General features: G+C 37.6%; 1 protein-coding gene across 6 annotated transcripts; it reads right to left on the reverse strand.

Moving 5' to 3' along the window:
- Window positions 1-2,488: 2,488 nt before the first annotated feature.
- LOC104592258 (uncharacterized) lies at window positions 2,489-15,932 on the reverse strand. 6 transcript variants are annotated; one of them, XM_010251521.3, is made up of 12 exons: window positions 15,750-15,932; window positions 15,409-15,473; window positions 7,369-7,640; window positions 6,619-7,279; window positions 5,790-5,989; window positions 5,464-5,696; window positions 3,966-4,774; window positions 3,751-3,881; window positions 3,543-3,604; window positions 3,215-3,273; window positions 2,972-3,146; window positions 2,489-2,866 (listed from the first exon to the last, which is right to left on the reverse strand). In XM_010251521.3, the coding sequence occupies exons 2-7, from the start codon at window positions 15,427-15,429 to the stop codon at window positions 4,077-4,079; spliced, it is 2,085 nt and encodes a 694-aa protein (XP_010249823.1). In that variant the 5' UTR covers window positions 15,430-15,473; window positions 15,750-15,932; the 3' UTR covers window positions 2,489-2,866; window positions 2,972-3,146; window positions 3,215-3,273; window positions 3,543-3,604; window positions 3,751-3,881; window positions 3,966-4,076. The 6 variants fall into 6 exon arrangements, with proteins under 6 accessions (XP_010249823.1, XP_088749782.1, XP_010249824.1 ...); XM_088893656.1 differs by lacking the exon at window positions 3,215-3,273 and having other exon boundaries at window positions 5,790-5,950; XM_010251522.3 differs by lacking the exon at window positions 3,215-3,273.
- Window positions 15,933-16,491: the final 559 nt, after the last annotated feature.

The following is a 16,491-nucleotide window of genomic DNA, read 5'->3' on the forward strand; positions in this document are numbered from 1 at the left end:
AAGAACCCATGCTGAATCTGACCCATTGATATAATAGCATTGAAATACATGTATAAAAGCTTGGTTGAGTATAGGTATACTATATATGAAATGTGTCCAGTCAGGTTTGATACTCCCTAATAGTGTGCATTTGTTTGCGGTGTAATACAGACTGATGTAATTAAACACTCTGATTCGATTTTGTCAGTGTTTGGATGGAATATAGTTAAACATCCAAAATCGATGTAAAATTCCACTCACTTTGAGTTTTACATCGACAATCAATATAAACCACAACTTCGATAAAAGCGAAATAAATATTTACAACAATAATTCCACTTTTCATTTACAACGGCCCATAACTTTAAATCGAACAGTGTATAACTCCATCAGTGTAATTTTACTTTTACACCGAATTAAAACGTAGCCTCATAGTCTGGTCGGGTTGAATTTGGGGTTGGTTGTGCTTTGGGTCGAGTTCAGTTTGAACCCACCCCATGGTGGGTGTGACCTGTTGGCATCCCTATACATATCATTCCAAACTTACTACGGTTGGCACAACCCCATCAGTAAATGCAGGGCAGTGCTACCTAAGGCTACAACTTGGGCCGGGTTGGCCAAAGCCCAATCCAAAAAAGTTGGGTTGGGTTGGGTCAGGTTGATGTTCGGATTAGGGTTAGGGTTGACCCCTTAGGCAATCTGAACCTGACTCTATAGTACATGTCATATATAAATATATGTTATAAGCAAGGTTCAAAATATCGACACGCCCAATACACTGATAGGGGCATATCGGGAGAATTGATACTGTTTTTTTTTTTACTTAAACCAGTTCAGGGGGGCGGTTTAGAACTTAGGATTGGCCTCAACCCAACCTAACCCGGCCCGACTCACTGTCACAGTAAGTTTGTGGATGGTAATTTTTTTTTTTTTTCGTTTTTCACACAATGTAAATGGTAGGTGGAATGATTGAAGTTTATACTGCAAAGTACAAAATTCTTTTGTATGAAGTTGAAATCTAAAAAGTCAAACCGTTAGTCTGTGTTATTATACATCTTAAAATATTATGTTCTTGTTGAATATGAAATAGTAGGATACAACACTTCAATATGATTATGATGCATTTATTTATTGCCTCTGGTAGGCCACTTACACTCTTAACACTTGCAGTGTGCACTCAAATCAGCCACCTTGAAAGATCTGACAGCCCATAAGCCAGCTCCATTAAATGATGAGTACTGTTGGGTGAGTCGCCTGTGATCTGACGTGCCACATGACAGATCAGAATAGCTCATTATCAATGCTCATAAAATTTGGGCCCAAACGGAGATTGGAAAATCACCCAAAACTCTGTAAATCTGCTTTTGGAAAATTTCCATGTACAGAAGATAAGAAATTTTTTATTCAAATGTGGCTAACAAGGAAGGTCGATTCTCCTTAAAATTAGGGGGAGAGATATTTGGGGCCTGACCTTTTAGGGCAACACTTCCGGTTTGCCATGTGGGCATCCCCTTGGAGTTTTGCCACGTTGGACCATGGGTGATTCAATCACTTCCCTAAAACGATTAGCACCATTTGATCAGTTACCTCCTTGAGTCCTTGTGGGATGTAACTGAGCTTTTAGGACTAGGGAAGTTCCAAGGGAGCAGCAGTTTATTTATATGAAAGGAAGTATCATCTGTCACTGACTGACTGTTAGGGTCCTTTTGAGATAGGGCCCAGACAGAAGAAGCTCATCAATCTGAATCTGATGGGCATTCTTCACACAGGTGTTCCAGGTACATTAAAGGCCATTACTAAGTTGGTCCCATCAAATCACTCACCAGTTTAAAACAGTGTGGGAATCTTGTTTCCATAGACATGGTTGCTTAGGTGTAGCCCAAGCCAAGACCACTTCATCGCTTTCAGTACACACTACACTAGCTCTGCATCCTCCACCCAAAAACCCACTTGGGGTCGTAAGTGATGCCAACTGTGGTGTTTTTTTGGGTTACTTTCAAAGGCTTTATTGCGCCAGGTGAATGATTTTGTTGGGCTAAAAGCTCTGCGTTGGCTTGGTACCTTTGTACTGTTGAACATATTTCCCTTTTGTTCGCCCACCTAAGCACCCATGTAACAAGATTTTGTAGTAAGCTGGAGCAACCATGAAAGAGAGGAATAACAAGATTTGTACTCTTTCCAAACTGAGACGAATCAGAACAAGAGGAAGACAAGACTAATGCATGACAGAACATAATTTGTTTGAACTATTGGTATTAAGCACAGCCCAAGCGAGGATTTTCTGCATCTTCTCTAATCTGCACTAGGGCCCAAAGCTCAACGCAGAACATAAAATATGAGTCATTCTCCAAGGGGAAAAAAAGAGCAGCCCAGTGTAAAGCTACGTAGCCTTACCCCCTGCAGTTGCACAGAGAGGTTGTATGTAAGATTTGAACCCTGATCACTCAGGTAAATCAAATTGCCATCTCTGACACTTGGCTTAAGACAGAGAATTGCACGATACCAGATATGGCAAGGCAATGAAATAATCTCTCCTCTTTGATTCGATTTCTTAGTATACAGGGTATAGTTTACATAGACATCTTGAATACCATATCCATATAGTTTGGATAGGAAAAAAACATAACCCCACTTGTTCTGTGCAATACACACCATTCTAAGAGAAGAAATGTATAGGTTACTCCTTAAAAGAAAAAACAAGTCAACAAAATTACCAAGAATAATAATAAGCAAACCATTGGTGAATCGACCCACAGTGGATATTGTTCTGCAAACAAGCTCACCAGCTGCAGAACCAGCAGAGAGCCACATTTGAAGATCAACTAATGCTTGTAAGATATCACCTAAAGCTTCGGGAGTTGATATGGGCAACTTGAATCCCTCGGACCTGCATTAGCAATGTGAGGAAAAATGGATATCATCTTGCTTACAATGGACAGAACAAGTGCTAACCTCAAACAATTACAAAACCACAAGTCACGGTCCTGCTAACCTCAAACAATTCCAAAGAACATGTACATTCATCAAGTGAAAATTTGTTCTGTTCTTGCTTTTTCCTTTCCTGTAAGGCACCAGAAGCATCCTTTTTTTTCCTTCCTTTTGATCCGTGGCACCAAAAACTTACATGAAAAGAAGGGAATGCCTGAATGATGCACTAGCTGATTCTTCTGCAAGGAGTTGGCATTGGAAGCATTTTACAGTGTAAGAAAAAACTTAGAAAAATGAAGATACTAACCTCCCTTCCTTTCACGTTTGTTTTTCTCCTCATTCTTCTCCATAGTTCCCAGGCACCTCCTTTTAATAACAAAAACAGCCAGAATAGGAAAAAGAGGAAAAGCGAGCAAAAAAGAAAGAACCTCCCCTTTTCAGGTAATTGTGTCTAGGAAGAAGGCTATAGGATGAAGGAAAGATGTAAAAACAATTCTTTGATTCCAAACCAATGAACTTTATTATAGATGATGTCATCATACTTTCACATGCTCAGTGTTGTTTTTTCTACGTTTTTAACAAATAAGAAAGCAAACTTTGCATGTAATCAACGAAATGTAAGTGGTTAGCATTACCTGTTTCAAATACTTCCCAAATAAGAATACGCTGTCAAATGTCAATGTTTAGGGTACTCCCTCTGTTAACAAATCAAGCAATGCAATAGAAAAAGAAAACCTTAGTGATTGAACTTGCATGGATAAACTATTTTTGACAGAGAAAAGCATTGACCATCAATTCTATTAAATGTATCTGAAGGGAATTAGAATTCATGCATGAAAATACCCAAACTTGTGGTTAATGACTAGTGCAGGTTCTGTCTCCCATTTCAAGTTTGATTCCTGGATAACAAATGAAATGGAAACCACTGCTATCATTCTTGAGAGACGCTTTTCAAGAATCCAAATCAGCAAACCCTGGAATCAGGTTATATCAATAGATCAGCAATGTGAGAAACATAACATTGTTGAAAACCTCATCCAAATCAGTTTACCACTTACCTCAATGATCAGCAACTAAAATGGAACATTTATAACAGCCTCATCAGATTTTTACAGATCAAATTAATATGGTAGTCCAAACAACAATATCAAAACCCTCCAACCATCCAATCAATGAAGCTGTGGCAAAGGTAGAATGCTATCTGCAATTTGAGAATTTGCCTCAACAGGAGTTAATGGCTGGAGCAGGCCACTATTAGATAAGTCCTCCAAGCCTTTGATATCCTGCTGCATGCGGGTAACATGCAAGATGGCATGGTCAAGAACTATAGGATCATCAGGAAGGTTCTGCAGAAGGCTAAGCAATGCCTGTCGATAAGTCTGAGCAGCCAATGAAGGCCTTGCAACATGACGGTTTCTACACAGGATGCCCACCTTGATTACATGCTTACAAAGATTGCCCAACCTTGACCAGGGGCAATCACAAAGTGCAAATTCTGACCCGGGATTCCAGATGGTATATGCCAGGCCCCTGTCTGATAGGGAGAAAACCTTCACAATCCGTAGATCTTCCTCATCCATGATTACATCGTCATCAGGAATGAGTAATGCCCGGTACCAGGAGTTGTTTGAAAAGGACCCCTCCCTCAGATTTCTAAAATACCCAGTTTCTTCAGTGTATTGCTCAAACCAGTACAAGGAATGGAACTCGGTGGTCAAGGTATGAACCAGCCAATCAACTCTTAGCCAGGAAGCAGCTTGTAACTCATTAAACAGTTTGGATTTCAACCTTAAGTGATAGGACTCGAGTGCAGCATGTGGCTCTTGATTTGAAACTGGGAGAGTCCTCATGCCATTCACCCACAACTCTGGTTAATAGAATAGCAGTAATTAGAAACAGGCACACTAAAACATAATGCAAGGTGCATATATGCTATAGTTGGATATTTAGATATGGCAATCAAGCAAGTCAAAACCCAATGTCGTTCTGTAAGCAATCATGTTTTAATGCCAGTTTTGATGCCGGTACTTGTGCATAGATTATATATTAAGGTGGATTCTTGTTGCAGACTTGGCCCTCATAGGACCCTTAAACCACAGGACAAGATGTAGCATCACATAACCCCCTGTATTTGCACAAGAACCCCTGTTTAAATTTTTTCCCCTTGTAATTTCAGATCTTCATGATGGACAAGACCCATGATGCTAGGCCCATATTATATTTCATATTTTATCTTCTGAAGGGAATTCTAAAAGTATAGTCTTTGTCCAATCAGAATGCATACTTTCTTCCTAGAATTTCTGAGATCATCATTTTCATCAGCATCCAAGCCTTTCCAAAATGTCTCTGATCAGTTGTGTACTTTGCTACATTTTTATATGTATGCTTCTACAGGTTACAGTACATCCCCATGCTTCTCAAATGGTTCAGTTTCTATGCTAGAATTATTTTCTGTTGCCTTATAGAATATCATTCTATGGGAAGTAAGTCTTCATCTATAGTGTAAATGAGAGATAGCATTAATGGAGACAAGTTGAGAATATTTAGATAGCATACCTAAGCTTGGCAGCCAGCGAGCCCTAAAATAATCCATGAATGCACATTGATCAACAAAAATTTGCATAAATTCTTCTATTGCATCCATGGTCCTCATGCAATATAAAACCCGGCCCAGGTACTTGAACATCTCTCTCTGCACATCAAAATTGTAGCACTTCTTCAGTAGGCTTCTTATCCAGGAACGGCGAACATGCCAAAGGCACAAGAGAACTCTGCACTGGAAGGCTTCTCTGCATTTGGGTAGCATGATGTCAGCACTTCTACAATCTATTATAATGAAAAGAGTAAAACATAGACAGAAAGGCCACAATTAAATAGAGCACCTGACAGTAAGAGCTTTGAAAGATGGATCATCCAGCAGAAAGGCATTGGGTCTCCACCTTGGGTCCTTGGCTCTGATTCTTTCAACAAGGGATCCCATCCACTTATGGACATCTTGACCATCAGAATTGGATGTGATAACCCATGCGACTGGAATTGCATTCTGGCATGAGTCAAAAACTAATAAGGTGCACAACGGGTACTGTAAACAGGGAGGGAAAGAAGCAGCGCCAATCATTAGTTATTTAAGAGCTAATGCACAAGTTATGTATTAATTATCAATAGTCAATACTGCTGTACTACATGAACATTCTTTCCTCACCATGCATAAGTTACTCTGACACAAAAAGAAAAAGGGAATAAAGGAAAAGAAACAAAAATAGCCTGATTGGAGGAACCTAACGATTGGATTGTGCAAATGGAACTATGGAATTCATGCCAAATGAGAAAAGTGTTCCACTGACTGAATGGATTGCCTCTTTGGCCCAATAACATGTTGACATGGATGATGGATCTTCTAGTTAGAGATGCACAAGGACTACACTGCCCTGACCCATATGCACCTGCCTGCATTGGGCCCAATATAGCCTAATTTTGAAGCCTGATGTGTAGATACTCAGGGCTCAGGCTTTAAGTGTTCAGCAAAATATGTAAAGCCCATGCCTCCAGTCCAATAAATTGTTTGGTTTTGGGTTGGGCTTGGGCCTAAGTATAATCCAAAATATATAGAATCAAGACTTCGACTTATCTTGATTCATCTGGGCCTACATGCATCCATAAATTTATTCATGCCTAGCAACAAAACAACATCAGGAAGAGAAGATCATGTACCCTGAGTTTCTTCAAGCCAAAATTCGAATGAGAGGCTACAGAACTATCATGGCCATAACGTAGCATCTGCTGCAACTGCCATTCTGTCTGTATACCCAGAATAAATGATTCTGTAGGTGATGAATCTTGGAAGAAGAACACATTTTTCTGGTGGCGTTGCACCCACATACGTATACTACATATATCATTTGCATGTAACTGATATGTGGAATGTCGGATCACCCTGTCCATGTTGCGAACATCATTCCGAGTGAGAAAATCATCACGGTTGCAGGGCCCACCATGCCTTTCTACTTCCTCAATGTGATGCTGAATAATATTATCCAATGATATTCCAACATAAAGCATAGACATCACTTTTTGACGTAATTCCTCTGAGATCCGAGGAGCATACATAGCTCTAGTTCCCACAGCATCTCTATCAAGTATCCCATGACAAGGAGCCCCTGTCTTATCCACATGATTTCGCTGATTATAGATGATAAGTGCAAGGAGAGGACGAGTATATAAGCGCTTCACAGTGAAGTGGCAAAGGCATCCTCTCATCATGTGACGTCTTCCAGGCCTACTACCTTTCCCTGATGTTGGTTTACTGTTTGAGCCATCACCAACACCAGACTCACTATCTCGGTAGTCTTCAGGACCATATGAACACCAATATCTACAAAATTAACAGGCAAAAACAAGTCATCTAGATGCAGCTTGGGAATGGAAACTACATGGAAGAATAAGTCAGCCATGAAAGCATACAGTGTATATTCAAGATAACCATCAACCCTTGGCTTACTAACACTCCCTTCGGGTCGCTTTCTTCTTGACTCAATACGGAAGTTAGCAGGGCATTCTGCATTGGTAGATTCACCTTTTACGAAATCATCAACTCTAGAGAAGGGGATTAGGGCAATGTCATCACCACCCTGGCGACCGCCCTCAACTTTTACCCAGTTTATATGAGCTGCAGAAAACTCTGCACAAGGAGGATCTTGCACTGGAAGGCTAAGAATATCCTCCATTCTTGGCATCTGAATAAAGAAACAATAATACAACCAAGTGAAAATGGATGCACATATTTCAAATGGTGCAGAGTCTAACTTAATCTAATTCCAACTTTAATAAGATTAATAATTTAAGATTCAACAATTAATAGACAAAATTTACTCTTGGGATGGATTAAAGGATTAGAACATAGAACCTTGCACATTAAACCTTGAATAAGAGAGGAGAATGGTACCAGGTATAAAGGATGCATACATACATCATGTCATCATCATCATCATGCCTTATCCCAACTATATGGGGTTGGCTACATGAGTCTTGTTTTGCCAATCCGTTCTATTTAAAGCCATATCAACTGTTACATTATTAGTGCTTAAATCATGTCTTATCACTTCTACCCATGTCCTTTTTGGTCTACCCTGAGCTCTTCTCATCCCTTCAATGTGTAACAAATCACTTCTTCTAACTGGCATGGTTGGTGCACAAACCATCTTACTCTACTCTCTCTCATTTTATCACCTATTAGAGCTACTCCTAGGTTCCTATGAATAACTTCATTCCTAATCTTATCCATTCTAGTTTTTCCACTCATCCATCTTAGCATTTGCATTTCTGCCACATTCATTTTCTAGACATGTTTCTTGACTGCCCAACACTCTACGCTACATACAATATAGTCGGCATTACAAGTGCTTTGTAGAATTTTCCTTTTAATCTATGTGGTATTCGCCTATCACATAAAAGTCTAGATGCACCCTCCATTTTGCCCATCCTACTCTAATCCTTTGGGTAAAATCCTCCTCAATCTCTCCCTTGTTATGAATTATTGAACCAAGGTACCAGAAATGGTCATATTGAGTTATCTCTTGGTCTTCAATCCCAAGTGTATCTTGATTTACATTCCTATTATTATTAATTTTACATGTCATAGACTATGTCTTAGTCCTACTTGTTTTAAAACCTCTTGTTTCTAAGGCATTTGTCCATAAGCTTATTTTTGCATTTAATCCTTCATTAGTTTCATCAATGAAAGCAATGCCATCTGCAAACAACATGCACCATGGAACTTCCCCCCTGAATATGTTTAGTCAATTCATTTATGATCAGTGCAAATAGATAAGGGTGAAGTGTTGAACCTTGGTGAAGACCCATAATAATTGTAAAATTTGAAGTCTCCCATAGGTGTTCTAACATTGGTTGTTGCCCCCTCATACATATCCTTAATTATGGTCTATATGCCTATTTTGAACCCCCTTTCTTTTCCAAGACCTACCATATTATCTCTCTAGGAACTATATCATATGCCTTTTCTAGATCAATGAACACCATATGAAGATCTTTCTTCTTCCCTTTGAACGTTTTTGTCAATCATCTCAAAAGAAATATAAGTTCCATGGTTGATCCCCGTGGAATAAAGCCAAATTGGTTCTCCGATACACTTGTTTCAAGTTGTAATCTTTGTCCAATTATTCTCCCCCAAAGTTTCATAGTGTGGTTAATAAGCTTAATCCCACGATAGTTATTACAACTTTGTATATCACCTTAGTTCTCAAATATAGGCACCATACCATTGTTTCTCAATTATCAGGCATCTTCTTTCTTTCGCTATCTTATTAAATAGCTTGGTTAGCCATAACAAGCCTACCTCTTCCATACCTTCCCATACTTCTATTGGAATTCCATCAGATCATAACGCCTTTCCTTTCTTCATCTTATTTAGTGCCTCTTTTACATTTTTTTGAGATAAATAAAAAATAAACTTTATTAAGAAAGAGGAGAAAAGAGGAAACTTTATCAAGAAAGAAAAATAAACTTTATTTAGTGCCTCTTTTACATCAATGGGCCTAACTCTACGAAAGTACGTATTATTTTTAACATTACTAGTATTTCTAGATTCTCCTCCATTAGCACCCTCTCCCCGTTGTTCATTTAATAAATTTTCAAAATAGTTTTTACATCTTTAATGCACCTAACATGGTTTAAACTTCTGCCTTTCCTTTCTCTCAGCTTTGCTAATTTATAAATTGCTTTGTCCCCCTCTTTAGTGCCTAATTTGTGGTAAAGCTCACCATAAGCCTTACATTTAGACCTGGCAATTGGGTTGGGTAGGTCAAGTTCGGGTTGGGTCAAGACACTTCGGGTTGATTTCGAGTCGGGTTGGGTTGGAAAGGTTAGGGTTTACTCACTGCTCAATTTGGGTCATCCCTAAAAATAAATGGAAATCTAAAAAATAAAGAAAAATACTAAAAACTGCCAAAATTAAAGGAAATAACTTTAAAATTCTAAAAATAAAATAAAAAACTTTGAACATTACAATTCAAAGAGTAAACGATAAAGTGTAAAGACTAAATAGTAAAGATTAAAGAGTGGAAACTTCTAACGATACATAAATAGTCCCAATTAAACCTAACAATCGGGTTGGTGGGTTAACCCATGACCCAACCCAACCTAGTTTTTTCCGGGTCGGGTCAGTCATTTTCACATTCATGTAGCTAAATATGAGACCTTAACCCTGTTTTTCAGGTTGGATTGGGTCGGGTTTGCAAGTTGGGCCACCTTTTTGCCAGATCTACTTACATTTACTTCATTCACTTTTTTTTAACTTCCTTTCTTATGGTTTTATATTTTTCCTAGGTTTCTACATTTCTAGCTTTTCGTCATTCTTTGTAGCATGCTCATTTTAATCTAATTATATTTTGAACCTTTTAATTCCACCACCAGTTTCCTTAGTACCTTGCCACTTCCCTTTATATTCTCATAAGATATCCTTTGCCACTTTCTTTATATTGTTTGCCATTTCAAGCCAATTATCATTAATCTTTCCATCTAAATTCCAATTCCCTTCTATTATCAATCTGACTCTAAATTGAGCTAGCTTTTCCTCTTTCAAGTTTTCCCACCTAATTCTTGGACACCTATTTCTCTTCCATTTCCTAATGTGCACTTAAAGGATGCACACATATTTAAACTATATATGTATGCTCATTCATTTACAAAATTATGTTGATCAATGCTATAATATTTCATCAACCATTATGTTTTACATGGAACAAATGTTTCTTTGGTAGCATTATGAGTCTCGTGTCTATAAAAAAGTCTCTCTTAACTTTTGTTTTGATAAATTAAGTCTCTCTTAACATTTGTTAATGTTTCATGGAAAAATGTAAACAAATTTTACTTTTCTATTATCATAAACAAGATCAATGATTTTATTGATTTTCAAGGAGAGAAATAAATGCAACTCCACCCCTACCAGAGTCTATAGACCGACATTAACAAAACAATATAATATCAACCAGTAAATTACAAAGTTATTCCTAGTTAGAGAAATCAAGAAGAGAGTATGTATATTAATTTTTCTTGCTAAACTATCTCCTATGGCATTAATTAATCTTGGTATCCACTTGAACAGTTCCACCCCAAAGATTTTCTTTCTCCCAAGGTGCCTTACAATTCATGGTCCATTTGTTTGCGATAGCATCTGGTTTATGGCTGTTTGAAATCCCCTTCAACTAAGACTTTCTCCATACTTGATGCATAACTCAACTTCAGGCCCTGAACAATAGCTATTAACTCTGCTATAATACAGGCAAGGTTCAAAGTATCAATGCAACCAATATGCACGAACTTGTGTATTGGGTGTTTCAATAGCACGCAACTTTTTTTAGTTTTTTTCCAAAATTAGTCAGGGGGTCATTCTTGGGCCTGCCCACCCCCTGAAAAGACTCAAAACACCAAAACCCCTTTATTTAGAGTATCAGGGGCTTGCCAATACAATATGGTATTGTATAAAAATTTTGAGCCTAGAATACAGGTTCAGACTTCAGAGGTTCCCCTTATACTATTAAAAAATGGAATATACCAAATCAAGATTTCTCATTTCAAAGATGCAGAATGTCCTAAAAAACAAAACTTAGAACCTTATCCTTTGAGCATCCTTTGTTGGATGACATTCTTATCCAATATCTGTAATGACTATTTCCTTTCAAATATTTTATTCCACTGTTTGCAGGATATAATTGAGATTTTGTATATATATATATATATATATATAATATATATATATATTTGTTTGAAGTGAACAAATATATTTATCAAAATTTATGTTATAAAAGATAAGGGGCATTGCTTGGTCTAATGGCCTCATGTTGTAAAAGATGAATAATATAGATAACATTTGAAAATATTATTGCACCTTTAAAGAATGCAAATTTCAGAACAAATTTCTGAAATTTAACACCATGGCCACAGACTTCTATTCTTCAAGAAGCCGAACATGCACAATTGCAGATATCATAATAAAGCTTTGGCACATTCCATTACAGTGTTATAAAAGGTGTATAGAAATTTACATCATAGTCTCACTTCATAACCTCCTTGCCCAGTAAAAATATCTTGGGATAAAAAAAGAACTCCCATTCATGATACTAGATAGACAAAAAAGACAATCATTTTTTTTATCGGCAACACAGAAAAGTTTTCATTAATTATGTGAGAAACATGATTACAAGAAGAAGTTGTGAAAGGAACCAGCAATAGAAACTGTCCCAATTCAGCACTACATTTGAGCCCAAAACATATGTGTTCTATGTACCCCTTGCTTGGCTAAGCTATCTGCCAAGCTAGTAGCAGTCCTCACCCATTTCACTTGGATTAACATGTCCTGTGACAGCCATTTGAGTTTTCTGAATTCATTCCTCAAATGCCATGCCACCCCTTCCCCTTCAACCAGCCACTTAATCACAGTTTTAGAATCTCCCTCAATAATCAGCCTTCTAATACCCAGTTCTTTTGCCTTCTCAACCCCAAAAACTCTGATCTTGCCACATAACCCTGCTCTGAAGGGCCAGAGTATAAAGCAATTATGTTCCCCTCTTCATCCCTAATGACAATCAAATTTTTCTTTTTTAGGTTTCATCCTAAATATCATAAATAAAGCTACTATTTTTTAGAAAAGCTGCAAAATGTTGTATTGTATTGATTTGCTATAGGGAGGGCGAGACACCCTTAGAGACAAGATTTAAAAATGCTATACATGTATAACTATAGCATATACAAAATGTCCCAGACTCATCAAAAAATAATATAAAACCAATCTTCCTTGAAAGAGATAGCTTTAATCCCAGAAAATTGGTATAGTACTATTGCCCACCAAATTAGAAGCCATTCAATCTTGCAGACCAGAACCTCGTGAGAGAAAGACTTCCCTTGAAAGTTGAAACACCCTGTTATTCCCCTCCTTCCAAACACCCCAACAGACTGCAAAAGGCAGCAAGTTCCAAAGGATTCTCCTTTTCGTGGAGAAACCACCCAGTCTCCAAGAAGATAATAGATCTGCCACTGATAGAGGGTATCCTCATTGCCTCTAGAACAGCTTAAGGAAGTGGCTCCACATTAAAAAGGTAGAGGGCAATGAATAAGCAAGTGATCAGCTGTCTCAGGAGACACCCCACAAAAACAGCACACAGTGTGTAAACTCATACCCTTTTTCACAAGCAAATCCACAGTGTGTATCCCATTCCAGCCAGCAGTCCAAATAAAAAAGATAACCTTGGAAAGGACCTGGGCTCACCAAATCCTACAAAGAATAACTTGGAACTCTCCAATCAGCACCTGGTAACAAGACTTAGAGGAGAAGGAACCTAATGCCCCCTCAGCCAAAAAACAAGAGTCTCTCTGCCGGGGGTTCAACTGAATGCCTCCTAAATCTCTGCACCATCTCTTCAATGAGCCACACCTCCCAACCATTCAAGCTCTGCCTGAATTTGGGTAGAACCAACCCATATGGCCTTATCTATTCACTCCTTAACAGACACCAGCTTGTTGTCATCTATGCTATAAAGCTTGGATAAACATCACATAGAGGTTGTTCATCACACCAAACATCAGTCCATATATATATATATATATATATATATATATATATATATATATATATATATATATATATATATATATATAACCTTGCTTTATTCATTACTTCCTTCCATATGGAAGAGATGTAGAACTGGGCAGGAATGACAGTATCCCACTCCATGGGAGCAACACTGTAGTTACCACCTATCACTCCAAAACTGATTGTGTTTCTCCCCAAACCATCACAGACACCTACTAAGTAAATCCTTGTTCATCACTTTAACTTCCTCAAACCAGTGAAGCAGTGCCCACCTTCTATCTAGGATTACAGATTTTGTTCCAAGCCACCATATGGAATTTTTTCTCTTCATTTGGGCCTTCCCAAAGAAACCACACAACTTCACCAGTGTATCTTCCACAGACAATGGGATTGTGAACAGCAAAAGATAATAAGTGGAGAGGTTGGATAATACACTCTAGATGAGTGAGTGTAGGTCCCCCCCCCTCCAAAAAAAAATGGTATCTCCATTTCCATCCTGAGAGCTTTCTTCTGAAATGCTCAATGACAAGGTTCCAAATGGCTATGGAGCTGTAACTAGCACCCAACGGAAGGCCCAGGTATTTAGTTGGCAAAGAACCCACCCAACATCCAAGGGTAGATACTAATTCGTTGATATAAGGAACATTGCCATCAGGTATCAGCTGGCTTTTTTGCAATAAATAAATAAATAACTAGCCTAATAGCAATTTATTGTGTAGGTTTAAGGCCAAGACAAAGCTACTAATTTAAGAACCAAAACTTCATAGTGGGAGATAACCTGCAAAACCAATCATCACAACAAATCGTCCCAAAAGGCCAAAACCCTTTCTAATTTGCTTTACCCACCTCATATCTAAAGGGAAGTGGCAAAGTACAAAAGAAACTTGGTGGAAAGGTTAATTTAGAAACAGATTGATAGAAGGGAATTGGAATTTAAATGGAAAGATCAATGATATTTGGCTTGAAATGGGGCCGGCTATAGCGGGTCAGCTACATGAATCTTGTTCGTCAATCCATTCTATTTAAAGCCATATCCACTATTAAATTAGTATTGCTTAAATCATTCCTCATTACTTCTACTCATGTCCTCTTTGGTCTACCCTGTGCTCTTGTAGCTCCTTCAATGTGTAACAAATCACTTCTTATAACTGATGCAGTTGGTGGTCTTCTACGCATGTGCCCAAACCATCTTTTAGTCTAATCTCTCTCTCATTTTATCACCCATTGGAGCTACTCCCAGGTTCCTACAGATAACTTCACTCTTAATCCTATCATTTCTAGTTTTTCTACTCATCTATCCTAGCATTTGCATAAATCCAAGCATAAATTGTATATTTGTATATGCTTTATGTATTACATGTTGAAACACTAACAAAGCAATCACAATTCCTCAAATTATCATGTTAATTTGAAAACTTATGCACTTGTTATAGTGTCTAGATTTATGAACTAAGTTACACTTCCTACTTCACAGTTCACATATGATAATAGCCAAAAAAACTCAACCGAACATTCATTATAACACATGGAATTTAAACCACAAACTAGTTAAACAAAATAAAGAGTTTTAAACCATACTCCAGCTAGCAGCACTTAAAAAAAAGTTTAACGTCGATGAAATTTCCTTCCATAACTAAAATTAAAAATGGGTGTGTGACGTATCTCCAAGCAGAAGTATCGAAGTTCATTTAAACGTCTTTTGCTTTACTCCCACCATCAAATTTCTAAACTCCAATGCTAAAGCAAAATGAGATTGAAACATGTTTCCTGGAAAAATGCAGAGATTCCGCATGCGAAGGCAAAGCCATTTGCAGGAAAAAAAAACGATTTTTACTTAAAAAATGCAATCAACTATTGCATAACTAAAACTTTTTGAATGTAAAGAACAGAGAAGGTACCTTTGGTTCATTACCCTTCATGCTTCCTTCAATTGTAATATTATGTAAACAAATTCCAACTTCCTCTGCTTGCCAAAAAAACATCCATAAATAAAAACATCATTGGATCCACAAGTAACAGGTAATAAAATGCAATCTATTTACCAAACTTAATAAATTAATTCAATTTCAGTAAAAAAACGGAAAGAAAGGCGAATCGTTCAAATTACCAAAATAACAGAGAAGAGATGTGCTCTATTCAGAATCAGAACCCCATGAAGAAATTTAAAAAAAAGAAAGGAAAAATATTTCGAATAAACGCAACTAAAATAAAAGAAAAATGACAACTTAAAATGAAATACCTCTGAGATTGGTGTCTGGATCCTCTCTCTCTCTCTCTCTCTCTGATATCCAGTTCCTAATGTCACCCTAGACAGTATCACGTCGTCCTCGTCCTTCAGCGTGGCGGACTCCTTGAATACTAGAATCTAGATCGAAGGTTTTCGTAGTTGGACGGAGCAGGCTCTCCCTAACTCGATTTACCAAAACGAACCTGTATTTCCAAAAACTACGAAAATACCTTTACCGTGACAGAGTTACCCTCATGAAAAAAAAATATTCGAAGTTGCACGGTCATGGCAGGTTACTTAAGAGTAATACCTTCTCGCTACCATGGTTACTTTCGGCCATCGAAACTGTTTAGCCCTCTTCCAATGTCTCTGGAAAGAAAATTTTTGACACGTTTCCCGAATGGGTTGTGAACTTGTGATTCACAAAGGTTACCGCGCACGGCACACCTAAAGGTTCATGCAAATTGATCCTGATCTAACGGCTTTGGAATGGATACATCGTGAAATCATGAAATCTTATTGAATATGGGACCCATTATTTATGTTTTGACTATGGGCCCTTTCCATAAATAATTCATCCAAATATGTGATAATCAGATCCAATTATAGTTTCAAGTTCATTGGCATGCCTACCTACTTGGATATACTCTTTTTTTTGTAGTATTTTTATCTTTTTGGTGTATTTTTTTTTCATTTATCAAAAAAAAAATGTAAGATTTAAATAGAGAGAATGAGACGAAAAGTAGTAGTTAAA

The sequence above is a fragment of the Nelumbo nucifera genome, chromosome 8, assembly GCF_055504915.1.
Source record: "Nelumbo nucifera cultivar China Antique chromosome 8, China Antique-T2T, whole genome shotgun sequence".
NCBI lineage: Eukaryota > Viridiplantae > Streptophyta > Magnoliopsida > Proteales > Nelumbonaceae > Nelumbo > Nelumbo nucifera.